This window comes from Podarcis vaucheri, assembly GCF_965113315.1.
Source record: "Podarcis vaucheri genome assembly, chromosome: 2".
NCBI classification, from domain to species: Eukaryota; Metazoa; Chordata; class Lepidosauria; order Squamata; family Lacertidae; genus Podarcis; species Podarcis vaucheri.
Genome location: NC_138760.1, coordinates 20,300,745 through 20,316,122, shown reverse-complemented (window position 1 = coordinate 20,316,122; position 15,378 = coordinate 20,300,745). Strand labels below are relative to the sequence as shown.

The 15,378-nt window shown below is 42.9% G+C and overlaps 1 protein-coding gene across 1 annotated transcript in view; it reads right to left on the bottom strand.

Annotated features, from left to right (window-relative positions):
* Window positions 1–15,378, bottom strand: part of DIP2B (disco interacting protein 2 homolog B) — a 191,883-nt gene that overhangs the window by 94,057 nt on the left and 82,448 nt on the right. Inside the window, exon 2 of the mRNA XM_082212954.1 lies at window positions 2,771–2,842. Within this exon, the coding sequence (XP_082069080.1) occupies window positions 2,771–2,842 (72 nt within the window). The remainder of the gene's footprint in view (window positions 1–2,770; window positions 2,843–15,378) is intronic.

Sequence of the window (15,378 nt, the reverse complement as noted above, 5' to 3'; positions counted from 1 at the left end):
GGTACCACTGTAGTGCCTTTCAGATGTTTAGGACTACAATTCCCATCACCCCTGTCCATTTTGACATGCTGTCTTGAACTGCTGGGAGTTGTGAGTCCAACAACATCCGAGCGTCAGATGTACCCTCTCTGAAAATGAGGTGAGTTATTTCGTGGGAGAAGTTTTAAACACATTTCCATCAAATCACTGTAATGCAGCCTTCACGTGCCAGCACATTCATTTGCCCTACAGCTTTTCAGTTTGGTTACAGTTCGCTAAGTTCATCCTGAGTGCCTTTAGGCAAAATCCAGACACGCCCAATGTCCACTGAAAGCAACAGACTTTAAATACTAAACTGTGTACAGGGGCCTTCAGTGCATCTTTCTAAGTTATTTTGGTGAACAACTCTAAACACAGGATGAAATATAAAATGTGTTCACCTTTTGTGGGTTTCACAAACATATGAAGTTGACAGAGTGGAGTGAGAAAATGTGAGAATTTAAGAGACAATTTTTTTTAAGGGTCCAGCTTCTATTCAGGTATAGAGAAACAGCTTATTTGTATGCCAGAAAACCCAGCTGTGCTACTTTCCAGATTTTCCATGCAGCTTAGCACACCTGGTTAAGAAGAGGCTGAGTTGGAATTTCCCACCCCCCTCTCCTACTGCAGCCTGAATTATGAATTCTAAGCTCTTTTGAAAATGCAGCCCTACGGCATATTTAATATAACATGAAAACTGCAAAGTTTTTCTCTTTTCTGCCATTGATGAAATCACCTTGAAGGTAATGATAATCACCATCAGCCCAAATTCACACTGACAAAGCAAAAACAATTTTGAAGCACTGACATTCAATGCCCTTTTACCCTTATTCTTCTTTGGAATAAATTCAGCTAATCAACAGCTAATAACAGTAACAACTGCATCACAAAACTCTCTGCATATACAACCAATTCCCTCCACTGAAAAATGGCCTTGAACTACAGTTTGCCTTTAAAAAAAACCACGGTAAGCATCAATACTACAGTTATTTCGAGTTAAGCCTCTTCTGCTAATTCTTCCTACTTCTGGGTGGATAGTACAATTATTCTTCATTAATTAGCCACCCCTGCTTGTAGAACACTCAATAAAAACTAACAACATTCACAAAGCATTCTCACTGACAGTACAGAATAAGCTCATGGGTATTAATGGACAAGATGATCAAAATGTGTATGAATCATTGGGTGACACTCAACAATTCGCAAGTGGATTTCTTCTCATGTAGCAAGATTGCCACTCTGTCTCCCTAAACCACAGAGCCTTGGGCTTGCCGATCAGAAGGTCGGCGATTCGAATCCCTGTGACAGGGTGAGCTCCCGTTGCTTGGTCCCTGCTCCTGCCAACTTAGCAGTAAAAAGCACGTCCAAGTACAAGTAGATAAATAGGTACCGCTCTGGTGGGAAAGTAAATGGCGTTTCCGTGCGCTGCTCTGGTTCGCCAGAAGTCATGCTGGCCACATGAGCTGTACACCAGCTCCCTCGGCCATTAAACGAGATGAGCGCCGCAACCCCAGAGTCATCCGCGACTGGACCATAGCTGTCAACCAACCATTATTTGGCAGGAAACTCCCTTATCCCAGTGCCGTGTCCCGCTGCTGTCCCTTATTGATGATGTCCCTTGAATTTCCTGGGTTTCAAAGGAAGCAGCTCCTCTCCCTCCCTCCCTCCCTCCCTCCCTCCCTCCCTCCATGCCGGCCTATGAATTGCTGAGCAGCCTTGAGAGGAGAGCGAGGGCAACCATAGAGAAAGCAGTTCAGAGAGAGGAGGCGGAGGCGCGGGCATGTGTTCCAAGGGCTAACCATAGAGGTGGAAAGCAGAGGAAGGACCGCAAACGCTTCTCCCATAGATTTGTAGTGGTAGACTAGCATAGATGGTCTGATCTGCGGGTTTACTTCAGGCGCTATTCCCCCCTGCTTCCTCCTGCCCCACCTGATGGAACTGAGAGCTGCAGATGGAGCACGAGAGAAAAGATAGAGAACTGCAGCAGCATCTTCGTAGCTTGGGCTTCGTTTTGCGCGAAAAGTGGTTGCTGCTTGTAGTTATTTAATTGCAGTGTTTCATCAGCTGGTGTCTTGAGCAGCAACCTCTGGAAACGAAGGGCTAAAAACCGACGCTGCTCTCCCAAATTATCTGGTCCCTTTTAACTTCGCATTTCAGCTGCTTGTCTAAAATCCCTTATTTTGGCTGCTGATCCCTTATTTTCGAGGCTGCTGGTCCCTTATTTTCAAATCTGTAAGTTGACAGCTATGGACTGGACCTGACGGTCAGGGGTCCCTTTACCTTTACTTTTACCCCATCCCCAGTGGTGTAGTGGAGCAGGGATGGGCACCACCATTTATCTAACAGCCGGGCAATGAGATTATCTCCTGGGATGCTACTTGCCAATCTGCCACATGTGCCAAATAAACAAGCTGTCCCCCAAAAATCTACGCAAGCAGAGGAAGAGGTAGGTTACCCTTAGAATGCATGCTAAGGGTTAAACTCAAGACCGTGTTTTGAAAAATCCCCCAAGTCCCTTTATTTTTAACCAATCAAAGTGTCACAAAATCATGAACAAGCTCTCATTCTTACTCAGGTGCCAAGCAAAGCAAAGGTGGGGGGGGGGGGAGAGAGAAAGAAAAAGCTGTCTTGAAGCCACAGTGGCTGCACTGGTCCAAATTTTAGCTTTGTTGAGAATGGGTGTCCCTACCATAAGCATTAACTCTCCGAGGCAAGAGCACGTCTTATTCTGAACTCTTAACACAAGGCTTACCTTGGGTCTGTGGAAAATATGGAGCCAACAGCTTTGCCCTTTTCTTCTCATACCCCTTCTGCGTAATGTCCCCTAAAAGAAACCAAGGAAGCAGAAATCAAACATGTGTTGCCACATTTGGAAAAGAAAAGGAAAGACCTAAAAAGTGTTTGCATGACATTTGGACCCCCCCTTTTTTTTTTGCCTCCAGCAGCAACAGTATTATACAAGCTATTATATTTGGCAATTACCCTCAAAGCCCTTCGCTGTTGTACCAGATGGTGTGAAATGGTTTAAGGTTGCAATTCTAGACATACGTGGCAGGAAGGGAGTAAGTCCCACTGAACTCAATGGGGTTTACTCCTGAGTAGACATCGAAAGGATTGCACTGCCATATGTTTTTCATCTGCTATTAACTTTGCATCTCTAACGTCATTATTAATGCATTTATTCAAAGCAGATCAGAAACATCTATGGGAGTGCTATGAAATTCAAAACACCGCGTAAGTACAGTATATGACTATTATTAAACTATTTTCCCTGACACTGATCTGTCTGATGTACAGGAAGAGCCATCTGGCTGATTGTCTTTCACTCTATAAATTCTCACATTTTTATCTGAATGGCAGGAAAGAGGCTAAAATATGAAAGGATTAAGATAGGGGAGAAAAGCAGGAAACCCATAAACATTTTAACTATCTCTGCAGCGCTGCCTTCTTTCTCAATTTTCCTGCTCTAAGGGTTGAAGGAAGAGGAGATCACAGGGCCCTCCAGACTGGTATTTTATTGTGGGTGTATTCGGCAACATAATAATAATAATAATAATAATAATAATAATAATAATAATAATAATAAATTTTATTTATATCCCGCCCTCCCCAGCCGAAGCTGGGCTCAGGGCGGCTAACAACAATCAAAATAGTTCAACATTCTAAAACATTCATTATAAAATTAATTAAATCAAATTAAAATCAAATTAATGGCAACCATCAAGCAAAATTTTGTGCATATTGCCAGAGGAGGGGGTCAGGCTGCCAGGTCCTGCAGGGTCCTAGTCTCTTGTGACAGAGCATTCCACCAGATTGGAGCCGCGGCCGAGAAGGCCCTGGCTCTAGTTGAGGCCAGCCTAACCTCTCTGAGGCCTGGGTTCTTTAGGGTGTTTTTATTTGCAGACCGTAGGTTCCTCTGTGGGGCATACCAGGAGAGGCGGTCCCGTAGGTACGAGGGTCCTAGGCCGTATAGGGCTTTAAAGGTTAAAACCAGCACCTTAAACCTGATCCTGTACTCCACCGGCAGCCAGTGCAGCTGGTACAGCACCGGATGGATATGATCTCGCAGCGAAGACCCCATAAGGAGTCTCACCGCGGCATTCTGCACCCGCTGGAGTTTCTGGGTCAGTCTCAAGGGCAGCCCCACGTAGAGCGAGTTTGTGACACAATAATAGCACATCAGTAGTGGGCTGATTCTGCTTTAGTTTGTTCTGTGATGCTTCTCCAGTGCCACTGCATCAGTGGAAGGGGGCTATAACACAGTAAGAGCAGAAGAAAAATAAACCAGAATATTTATGGTATTAAAAGTTATGGGATTTCCACGGAAAGTTACGAGACGTGCACTGGTTGGAAATGAAGCAGTGTGACAGCCCCAAAAGATTTGCAGCTGCAAACAGTACTGAAAGCAGGATTGTGTTTGACCTCCCCAATGGCACCATCAACACAACTCATCATGAATACTTAATACAATGGATATCGGGTGATGTCCTAGATTGGGGGTTCAGGTGGTCTGTGGCATGTTCACATTAAATATTCATAATCATTTAAATTGTATTTGTATTGCTTTTTCTGGTACTGTATGTATTTTGTTGTGTTATAATTGGTATTCAATGGAACACAAACTATTTTTATCATAGTATATAATAAAAGGCAGTGGGTGGAATTTAACCAAGTTGTTCCATGTAAGGAATGAGGTCTGCTTGTGCAACAGAACTTTTCTGCCCTCTCCTCTTCCATGCCCCCTAAATCAACTCTGGAGGATGGGGGGAGAAATCAAGAACACATTTAAGGAGTGCACTGGGGTATGACAGAGTGAAAGGTCTTGTTGCTTGAGCAGACCTCGCACGCATACTCCACTTAGCACTACACTGAATTCCACCAATATAAGAAATAAAGGAAGCAACAAAATACAACTAGAAATCAGACACTATCTAGCACAGTGCATAGCAATTGCTACAACAGTCAGAAAAACCATTAAGTGGTCTCTCAAGACTATCAGCCATTTTTAATTAGTCCGTGGAGGGAATTGTTGGGAAACTGCTGATCTAGATCTCTTTGAGAAAGCTTGAACTTTGGTAAAGAGAGTCAAGCCCCTCAAATTCTCCACCAAAATGCCTCTGGCCCACCTAATTGATATTTAATGTTTTCTTTTTAATCAACTTGCACCTCAAAGCACAGCAACCGTTATCTTCATTTTACCAGGTGGACAACAGAAAGGACAAACAGCTCACATACCTAGCAAGCCTGTGGAAACCCCAAAATGACATGATTGACCCAATCATTCATAATCACTACCGGTACTTGTTCTGAGACTAAAAATATGTTCCTTGAGCCATATTACCTTAAACAACTGGCATTCTCATCTTCAGGTATAAAAGGCAGGAAACACAGAAATGACTGTTGTCTGGGGTTAGGTGAGGGCTTGCTTGTCACTTTAGCCCTGTACATTCAAGATTCTAGGAGACAGTGTTGGCCTTCAAAACAAGTTTTGCGGATACTGGAATTGTGAAATTGCTATTACACAAAAGCCAACATGACTGCATGTAAAGTGGCTCTCAGGCTCCATTCGCAGTTGAGAAGTGAAGCTTTGTGTCACCTCAGGCAATAACTATATAATCTAAGTCAGACTGCCACACCTCTCCCCTCTGTCATGCTATGGCAAGTCAAAACAAATTTAAGAATGGAAAATGTATTTATTTAACACCTTCCTATACCACCCTTCTTCATTCATTCCAAAGAAACTTGCAACAATTTAAGACTGACTCTCTCTCTCTCTCTCTCTCTCTCTCTCTCTCTCGTGTGTGTGTGTGAACTACATTAAACAGAAGGCAAAAATTATCACAAGTGAATTAATTCTCTAATCTTCCCCTGGCACCTAAAGGGTAACAAGGTAGGAATGAGGTAGCCCTCCCTGTAGAAGGAGGTCTAGAGAAAGGGCACCACAGTTGAAAAAGCCCTCTTGCCATTCGACACCTCTCTCTCCTCTGATGTTCAGGCATCTGGAAGAGAGCATCAATGGATGACTGCTGTGTGCAGTGCAGCAATAAGGGAGCAGGCACTTCTTTAGATACCTGGGTCCAAGACAGTGTAGTGCTCACAATTGCCTACCAGCCAGTGGAGCTCTTTCAACCATGGCAAGGTGTTACCCCAAAGCCAAAGTTCAAGGAGTTTTGGGGCCATCTTCAAAGACAGCCCCACATATAATGCACTGTGAGGCATGTCTATAGAAGACACCCACAGAAAGGTCACTGTTCTTTCTCTCTCCTACAATTGGTACAAGGCAGCTTCCTAAAGTGGCATACGGCTGCTATTGCAAGAAAAGCAGGGAACACCAGCAGTGGAAAAACCAAGAGGCCTCTGTTTGTTAAAGCCCACCAATTCCTATGTCTATTGTATTCAATCACATGGGTAAACATCAGCTTCCCATAGCAGTTTCCAAATTGCCATAAGCAATGCTGGCCTGAAGATGAACCATCAACAGGAGAGGAGGGTTGTACTAAAGCTAAACATCAGCCTTTTTGTCAGATTATTACAACTTGTCATGACATGATTCTCTCTCTCTCTTGCATGTCAGAACCATTTTTTCTCTTAATTGCTTTGTGCAATTTTGATTGTGATGGTTGCTTTGAGGGTGTCAACAGAAAGTTTCACAGAAAACACATTTAAAAGAAGAAGAAAAAAAGGTATTTTCCCTAGCATGCTTAGCCCAGTGGCTTGTTGCATATCTTTCCTCTCCTCAAGTACCGTATTTTTCGCTCTATAACACGCACCTGACCATAACACGCACATCGTTTTTAGAGGAGGAAAACAAGGGAAAAAAATATTCTGAATGAAACAGTGGACGTATCATTTTTGTGCTTCATGCTGTGGCCACAGACATGTGATCTGATGGTGAATTTGGGGTGACCCAATGCAAAAATCCTGAGAATCCCTGTGGATCCATGCTTTGTAACCACGTTTTTGCACCTTTGCAGCCCCAGGCAACAGTGGGTGCGTGATTTTTTTTTGGGGGGGGGCAGGCTGTAGCCATGGACATGCTATGTGCTCTGATGGTGAATTTTGGCTGACCCAATGCAAAGATCCTGAGGATCCATGTGGATCCATGCTTTGTAACCATGTTTTTGCACCATTGCAGCCCCAGGCAACAGTGGGTGCGTGATTTTTTTGGGGGGGGGGACAGGCTGTAGCCATGGACATGCTATGTGCTCTGATGGTGAATTTTGGCTGACCCAATGCAAAGATCCTGAGGATCCATGTGGATCCATGCTTTGTAACCACGTTTTTGCACCATTGCAGCCCCAGGCAACAGTGGGTGCGTGATTTTTTTTGGGGGGGGGCAGGCTGTAGCCATGGACATGCTGTGTGCTCTGATGGTGAATTTGGGGTGACCCAATGCAAAGATCCTGAGGATCCATGCTTTGTAACCACATTTTAAGTGGGGAGGGAAGGAAAAACACAGAAGGCTAAGAATGCAGGAGAGGGCTATAACGTGAGGAAAGGAAGGCAAAAGTTCCCACCCACCCACCCACACAAGCCAGCCAGCGTGTGCTCTCTCTCTCTCTCTCTCTCCCTCTTTAAATGGAAGAAAGCATATTTGAATGCTGTGTGTCTCCAAAAACAAAAAGCAGGAAGTCAAATCAGAATTTTAAGCCGAACCTGTAATCTCTCTTCCCTTCACAAACATTGTTCCTCCGGAGCAGGGAGAGGATAGAAGGACGGACGCTCTGCTTTCCCCTCTACTTGCCTGGAGGGGAGGGGCTTCCCCTGCTCTTTGTTCCGTTTGAGCAAACACAGTAACGAAACAGAGAGGGCGGGCAGTAAGACCCTGAGGCAGAATGCAGGAAAGCTGCCACTTCCTCTCTTCAGGCTTCCCTTCTCCCTGAAGGAGATTTTTGATTTTTGCCTCATTTTTCGGCTCCAGGGACCACACATTCGCTCCATAACACGCACAGACATTTCCCCTTCCTTTTTAGGAGAAAAAATCTGCGTGTTATAGAGCGAAAAATACGGTAACCAATTTTAGTTTTGAAAGTCACTGCTAAGTCACTAGCCTGACCATTCTGTGGTGACACAAGGCACTGTACATTTCCCCTTTTGTTTCTGGATTTGTACTAAGCTATTACATATCCTGCTAAGAGTCCAAAGCAGCAACATCCCTTAGAACTGTGGCAATAAAAGCAGCTTTGAGATTCAACGTAAGTAAACCAATGCTATCACTTAATTAAATTCACACTAAAGGCAAATCAAATGTGTGGGCCCCTCCAAAACAAAACAAAACAAAATCTGCTACAGATAAAATACTAATGAAGGGAAAGCTGCCTACATTCAGATCAATCCTTGGTTCTAAAAGGAAGTAAACTGCTCCTTCAGTAACAGGGCAATCAACTACAAAACCAAGAATAAAGGCTGTGAAGGCCTAACGGTTTATGAGAAGGTGGTAAATCAGGATGAAGGGGGAAGCAGATATGGCTGGATGGTCTTTTATCTGTTTGAGAAACCAGAGCCACAGTTGATGGTGAATCAGAATCAGTAACACATATAAAGAAGTTAAATCTCACTCTCTGCAGGAGGGAAATGCACACACACTAACTGGAAGACATCAGATTGATTTGGTTTTTCCCCAAAATGTTCCAGGAGCATACTGTCCTCGTTTCGTTTGAAAATTTAAGCTGAATTTTCTGTAACTAACTATAGAAAAACCAACATGTCAGTTAAAGCTCCCCTCCTGTAACACGGTCCATCAGAAACAGTTCAAAAGTATTTAAAATACAGGCATAGTTTTAAATAAATCCTCTAAAATTATCCCTTTCATTTCCGATTTCTTCAGTATAGGCTCTGTCAGCAAATTGCTAACTCCACAGTTTGAAATGAGTTTGGGCAACGTAAGCAGACTGCACTTCAGAAACCCAAAGAATGCTAGAACTCGCTTTTCAATTAAGGTACTAGATGATGCCAACTTTACAAGAGAGGATGACTACTGACAAGGGATTCGGGTTTTGGACAAAATAGAGCTCAGGGGAAATGCTTTGAGAAAATGCTGCTACAGAACAGAATGGCCCCTGAGAATACTGGCTGAGTATCCATGTTGTAGGATTATGAGCCTGATCTTAAATACGGTCATGGGATGAGGGCTTGCTTGAGCAGTGCTGCAATCAAGTAATGGGGGTAGAAAATTTTCTGCTGCAGTATCTTTCCACCGAAATGTGTCAGTTTCTGGAAATGCACTGGCATTACTGTATTCAGCAAAATAAATTGGTAACAATAAATGGATACAATGCCAGTCAAACCAGCCAATTTCAATGTTACAACTAACTTTTCTGATGACTATGCCTAAGAAACTTCTAACACACAGCTCTTTCTGAATACTGTACTAATAGGTGACCCAGGCCAGGGTACGTGACAGATCAAATGCAAGCAGTCTACATATAGCACAGCACAAAGAAAAAAAGCAGCAGCAGTGACAGTGTAATCTCTGTAGAAAAATTTTTCAGAAGCAAAACTATTTCTGCAAATTCCAAGGAGTTAATCAGAGGTCCCCTCTCTGGATTGCACTGTCATCAGAGGTGAGATGGGTGATTAATGGCGAGATTGCCTTTTCAATGAGGGCAACCCAGCTTTGATATACTTTCCTCAGAGAATTGAGCCTGGCACGCAGTCTCAGATACTTTCCTAGTGCCAGTCAAAAGTGTGTTTATTTTCCCAGGCGTTCAATTTTTTTAAAAAAAGTCTGTTCTACACAGATCGTGATATTATTTTTATAGGTTTGCTGTTATTTTATAAGTTTGCTTTATAGTACGGTGCATTAAATCTTTTATGGTAAGCTCCCAATAAACTAAACACACACCAAGTGACTTTCTGTACTCTAAAAAACACTTATGTTTCTTGTTTTACTTAGTCATAGCTTTTTTGGTAAGATTACACAGTCCAAGTGTTTGAATCAAGTATTTCATCCCAACTACTGACATACATTATGCACAAATCCCACGCTCAACAGATTATTCGCGAGATACAAAGCAATGAATGGGACAACCAACTGCTTGAAAGATCTTCTGCTGTGGTTTAACTTATCTTTTCCCTTAAATTCCTCAGGAGCCTCAGAGCCTTATGTACTCTGAAAGTTCTCTATCCTATATAGCGTAATTGTAATTGGCTCATTTACAGAAGTAATAGCCTATATAGAAGCCAACAGATGTCCACAGGACTTGGCGATGGGCCTCCTGTTGATGGCATTCTCTAACATGACACTAATCCCGCCCATGAAGGCCTCAGAGACTGAGTCCTTATTGAACAGCAGCAAGGGTGGCAGTGACCATGCCTTGTCCAGCAGTCGGGTGTACAGTGACAGCATGATGCAGGCAAAGCACAAGGGAACCAGAGCAGCCCAGCAGATCCAGCAGCCCGACAGCGCTGCTCAAGGAGCACTTATGTTTCTTGTTGAATCACTGAAAATCAATGTTTAAGTGAGTACTGTGGATGCCACCCTCCATGGTAGCTTTCCCCCGCCCTCTCCTGAATCAGTGCCACCCACCTCACATATACAACTCACTCGTAGAGAGAAGGTGTGCATGCACAAACTTTGCTTTTCCAGAGGATCTGGGTAAAAGAAGAATGAATCTTGAGTCTTGGAAAGCACATGGAGCTTAAAGATGAAGCGAGGGAAAGCATTAGACCCTCTTCCAATTTCCTTCTTTGGTTCTATGTACTTTTCAAGGGAGAAAAACAAGGGGACCATCCTCAGCAGCTCATTAAGGAAAGGGAAGTAGGATGGAAAACCTCTGGGGCTTTGTGGGCAGTGAGGAAAGACCTCAAGGACGTCATTGCACCACAGGCACCACATTCACAACACCCCAGTGAGGGCAAATAAAACCTCCTTCAAAAGATCAGCAAACAAGCAGGCAAACATTTTTGTGAGCTTGTAAATTTTCCACATTTCCCTTCCAAGCTAAGTTAACAGCCTGTAACCTACAAGTGTTTATACCAAATAAACCTGCTTGTTTTCACATCAAATCAGTTTTTTTTTTAATAAAAAGCAATTGTGCACAGGAAAGAGTGTACTGTAGAAGATTTGCTTAAATCCGTGTGATGGATTGTTTGTACACCTGTTCCTCTGCACATACACAGTCATTCCCAACTTCCTGACACATTTATACTCACAAAGGCATCACAGTCCAAACATGACAGCCTACAAACAATCCTGATATAGCTTTCTACACTGGTGTGGGAAAACTGTGCTCCCTCCAAAAATACTGGACTGCAGTTTGCATCATCCCTGACCATTGGCCATGCTGGCTTGTACTGATGGGAGCCAGAGACCCAAGAACATCTGTAGGGCCACAAATTTATCACTCTTGCTCTATGCAGAAAATATCTGACATTTGAAACAGCTCTTAGTCTAGAAGTACTTTGTCCTCTGATTAGATAAAACCTTGCTATGAAGTCAAGTCAATAAATGTCCTTGCAAGTAATGTGGAAGTGTTGTATCTGCAGATCAAAAAGAATTCTTCTTTAGAAACCGGCTTCAGCATTATGTAAATGAAAGAATTTTTGTAAAGGGGATCTGCAAGATTAAAAGCCTGGTGGATCATGGTACTCAGTCATCAAAGAGTCAAGGACCTCCATGACTAACTGTTTACACTGTCAGGTGTGTAAACTGCTCGAGTGCTTATTCTGCTGAAGTGACATGTTTGGAAGCTGCTGTGAACCCAACATAGCAACTTCCAGTCACTCAACATAAGGAGCAAAGAATCAACCTTACTGAATGGGAGGAAAAGGCAGCCTGGTGCTTCCTGGCTTATTCAAGGCACAGATACACAACTGGAAAGGGTTAGGCAAGTACTTGCTCCTCCCTCAATTTTGGATCCCTATTTGACTGGGGGTGGGAGGGAGACATTCATTTGTCTTGATCTTGCTTTGAGAATTTTCTAACAATACCCCATAGTGTTGAGGAATATATGCATGCCCGGCCAGCAACAAATGTTACTGTTTATTTGCAGCCACTGCATTTATTTATATTCTTTGCTAACCGCAGCCCAGACTATGTGTGTTCTCTTGCATGAGAAAATCCTTCTGTGCCATCTGTATGTAGCAAAACTGTTGCAGCAAACATTTGAATTTGCCTTTGCAACTGGTTACCTTGAGTTATAAGCAGCATAAAAATCCACCAAGAAAAAAAGAACGAGCAGAAGAAACCACCACCACACACAGTAGCTGGTTGCCCACACTGGGAGGTATGATATACATATATAATAAATTGTCTTTTCCATAAATATGGTGGTACTTTCAATGATATACTCCTACTATTGTGGGTTTTGTGTACATACATGTCCTCAGAATTACAGACACATACACAGGTATGTACTTACTCCTCCTTCCACACAGTCTGAGGGTGGCTTATTTTCTTTCATCTCTCTTCCCTCCTTTTCTTCAGAAGGGCCAATTCAAAATCCGTATTCTGGTAGTACCTTTATTAGAGCCAACCAAAATACCACAAGCTTTGGAGTTCTGCAGAACTCTTCATTAGTCTACACGATGGGTAGGCAAACTAAGGCCTGGGGGCCGGATCCAGCCCAATCGCCTTCTAAATCCGGCCCATGGAGGGTCCAGGAATCAGCGTGTTTTTACATGAGTAGAATGTGTCCTTTTATTTAAAATGCATTTCTGGGTTATTCATTGGGCATACGAATTCATTCATTATTCATTATTATTTTTCAAAATATAGTCCGGCCCCCCCACAAGGTCTGAGGGACAGTGGACTGGCTCCCTGATGAAAAAGTTTGCTGACCCCTAGGCTAGATGGTGAACAAAGCCTCAATTTGGGGTGGGGGGGGGAGAGAAAAATATTGGCTGGTGGTGCTTCTTGCTTCAAGGAAGAATGCTGATGGAGAAGGTAGCAGACAACATATATGAGGCTTTTAAAGGGGGTCTTTACACCAGACTCAGTTCCTAAGGAAGAAATGCATGGCCAAAACAATACTAACTTCACATTGAAAGGAGACAAAAGCATCGTCAGAGTAACAAAATGGCTGCATTTCCGCCAAAATGGCATTGTAGACAGGGAAATGAGTTCAAAAGGCAACACTATCTCCCTTAGGTCTGGAGGCTGATGATGCCCAGGGGCCCTTGATAACAGGGTTTCAGAGCTAGGCCTAGACGTGCAAACGTGTAATGAATCCATGACAAAATTCTTACTTTTCCCAGTCTGCATCAAGTATGGGGAATAATTTGTGTCCCTTCGTTTACACATTACTTTGTCCTTACATTAGTTTTCAAATATTTGTTTGTGTCAGAGGATACTGGTCCTCATAGAAGGGAAAAAGATGTACACGTTTACATCTGGAAACAAGCCCTCTGATTTCCCTACGGTGATTTTGCTTCATCTTCCTCCCCCTCTGCCCAGCCCAAGAGACTCATCTCATTATGCCCCACTAGAATCAAGAAATGTTTTCAATGGCACCCCTTTTTAGAGGTCTGGCAAGTTCAAGTAGCAACAAAAGACCGCTCTGAATTTAGACCAGCCTTCCCCAGCATGGTGCTTTGTACTACAAGTCCCATGAGCCTCATTCAGTAAGATCAATAATCAGGGATTATGGAAGATGTAGTCCAGCAGCACCTGAGGTCCACTAGGACAGGGAAGACCCAATTGGACAGATGATGAGCAAGGCTCACTCCCACTACAGATGTCTGGTTTTTAAATTTTGTTACCTACCCCAAACCCATCCACCCCCCCAAAAAAAATTCAGTAGAACTAATAAAATGTTGCATAGGTTGTAAAAGTGAACTTGCGAAAACATTCACAGATCAAGTCTGTGGAAGAAAAAAAGAGAAAGATGTGGAGCAAAATTAGGTACAGTTGCATCACAATCCATCTATACCAGAAAAAAGATAGCCAGATGGACAAATGCTTCTCTTTGCCTGCACTTATTTCATCCCTGAAGTAAATAATTTCACCAGATGGTGCTTGGATAATGCCAAGGCGCTGCAAAGCCAAATCTTCTGTTATTTCCTTAACAGGCACTGCTTTCAAAACACTCAAAAGATATTGTAGAAACACATCACCACAGGTGATTAAGGGCTGCAAGCAGAGATTCTGAAGCCTATTTTCTACTAAAGGTGCTTCTAACTTAGGGTGGAGGTATATGATTAACCTACAAACTGTCTTCTCTGTGAACAGTTTAAGGGGTCCAAAAATTTTTTGACATGCTCAAAAAATTTCCTACCTCTTTGTCATCAGTGTCATCTATCATTCATTGTGCACGATGCTAAAAAAATGCAGACATATGACTGAACATTTATCTGCAAATCTGGCTCAAGTGAAATAGTGCGTCAGTCTGACTCCTTCTTACAGGGAATTTTATCCATTTTGTCAGCAGGAGAGCAAATTAAACCTTGAGCTAGTCAGCACCACTCAGCCTAATCTATCTCCCAGGCTCATACCAAGAATAAAATTGGATAGTCCTATGTATGTCACCTGACACTCTTAGGGAAAAGATTATGATACGAGGTATCATCAACTTATCCAGTTTATTACTTAGTATCACAATATTAGGCAACAACCAGAGAGTGACTTGAATCCTAGCTTGCTCCTCTGCTCATATTTTCGGAGCGGGGGCACAATTTCCATGCAACTTGCTGCATTTTATCTCCCACCGTTCCCAGGGGTCTCCCAACACAAAGGGGAAGATTTTCAGGGGGCTGCAGAGAAAACAGGAGCAGGAAAAAACTATTCTGTGAAGTCCATCCCTTCACAGAAGGAAAGTTTGGATCCAAGTCAATGTCTACTAATGTATGATAATGGTATCCAAGCATTTGTCAAGCCATGAGTGTTTGTGCTTGTGGGGGAAAAAATTAAGAGAAATAGTCTGCATCAGTATCTATTTTTTAAAAAAATAAATCCCAGCTTTTTGCTCATGTGCCTCCTCCACACGAGGTTTGGAAGGTGGCAAGGTGAGAAGGGGCCTCTCTGTTGTAGCTCCGTTTGTGGAATGCTCTCCCTAAGGAAGTTCACTGGGTGCATTCATTACAATTTTTTTAGGTGCCGGGTGACAACGTTCCTCTTCAACCAGGCCTCTGGTTGATTTAATATTCTACAGCCTTTTAAATGTGTGTGTGGGAAAGGGGGGATGTTCTTGTTTTGCTGTTTTGTTTTATTTACTTGTTTTTACCCTGTATTTTATTCTGTGAACCGCCTTGAGGTCTTATGATAAAGGGGAGCATAACAATCTAAAAAATCAATAATAAATTTTGAACGCAGTACCGTTTTTGAGAAAAGCAGGGCTTTGATTAGCAAAACTAACTTAAAATTACAATTTATCTTAGGCAAAAGGCCGAGAAGCAGGGCTTTGATCAGCAAAATTAACTTAA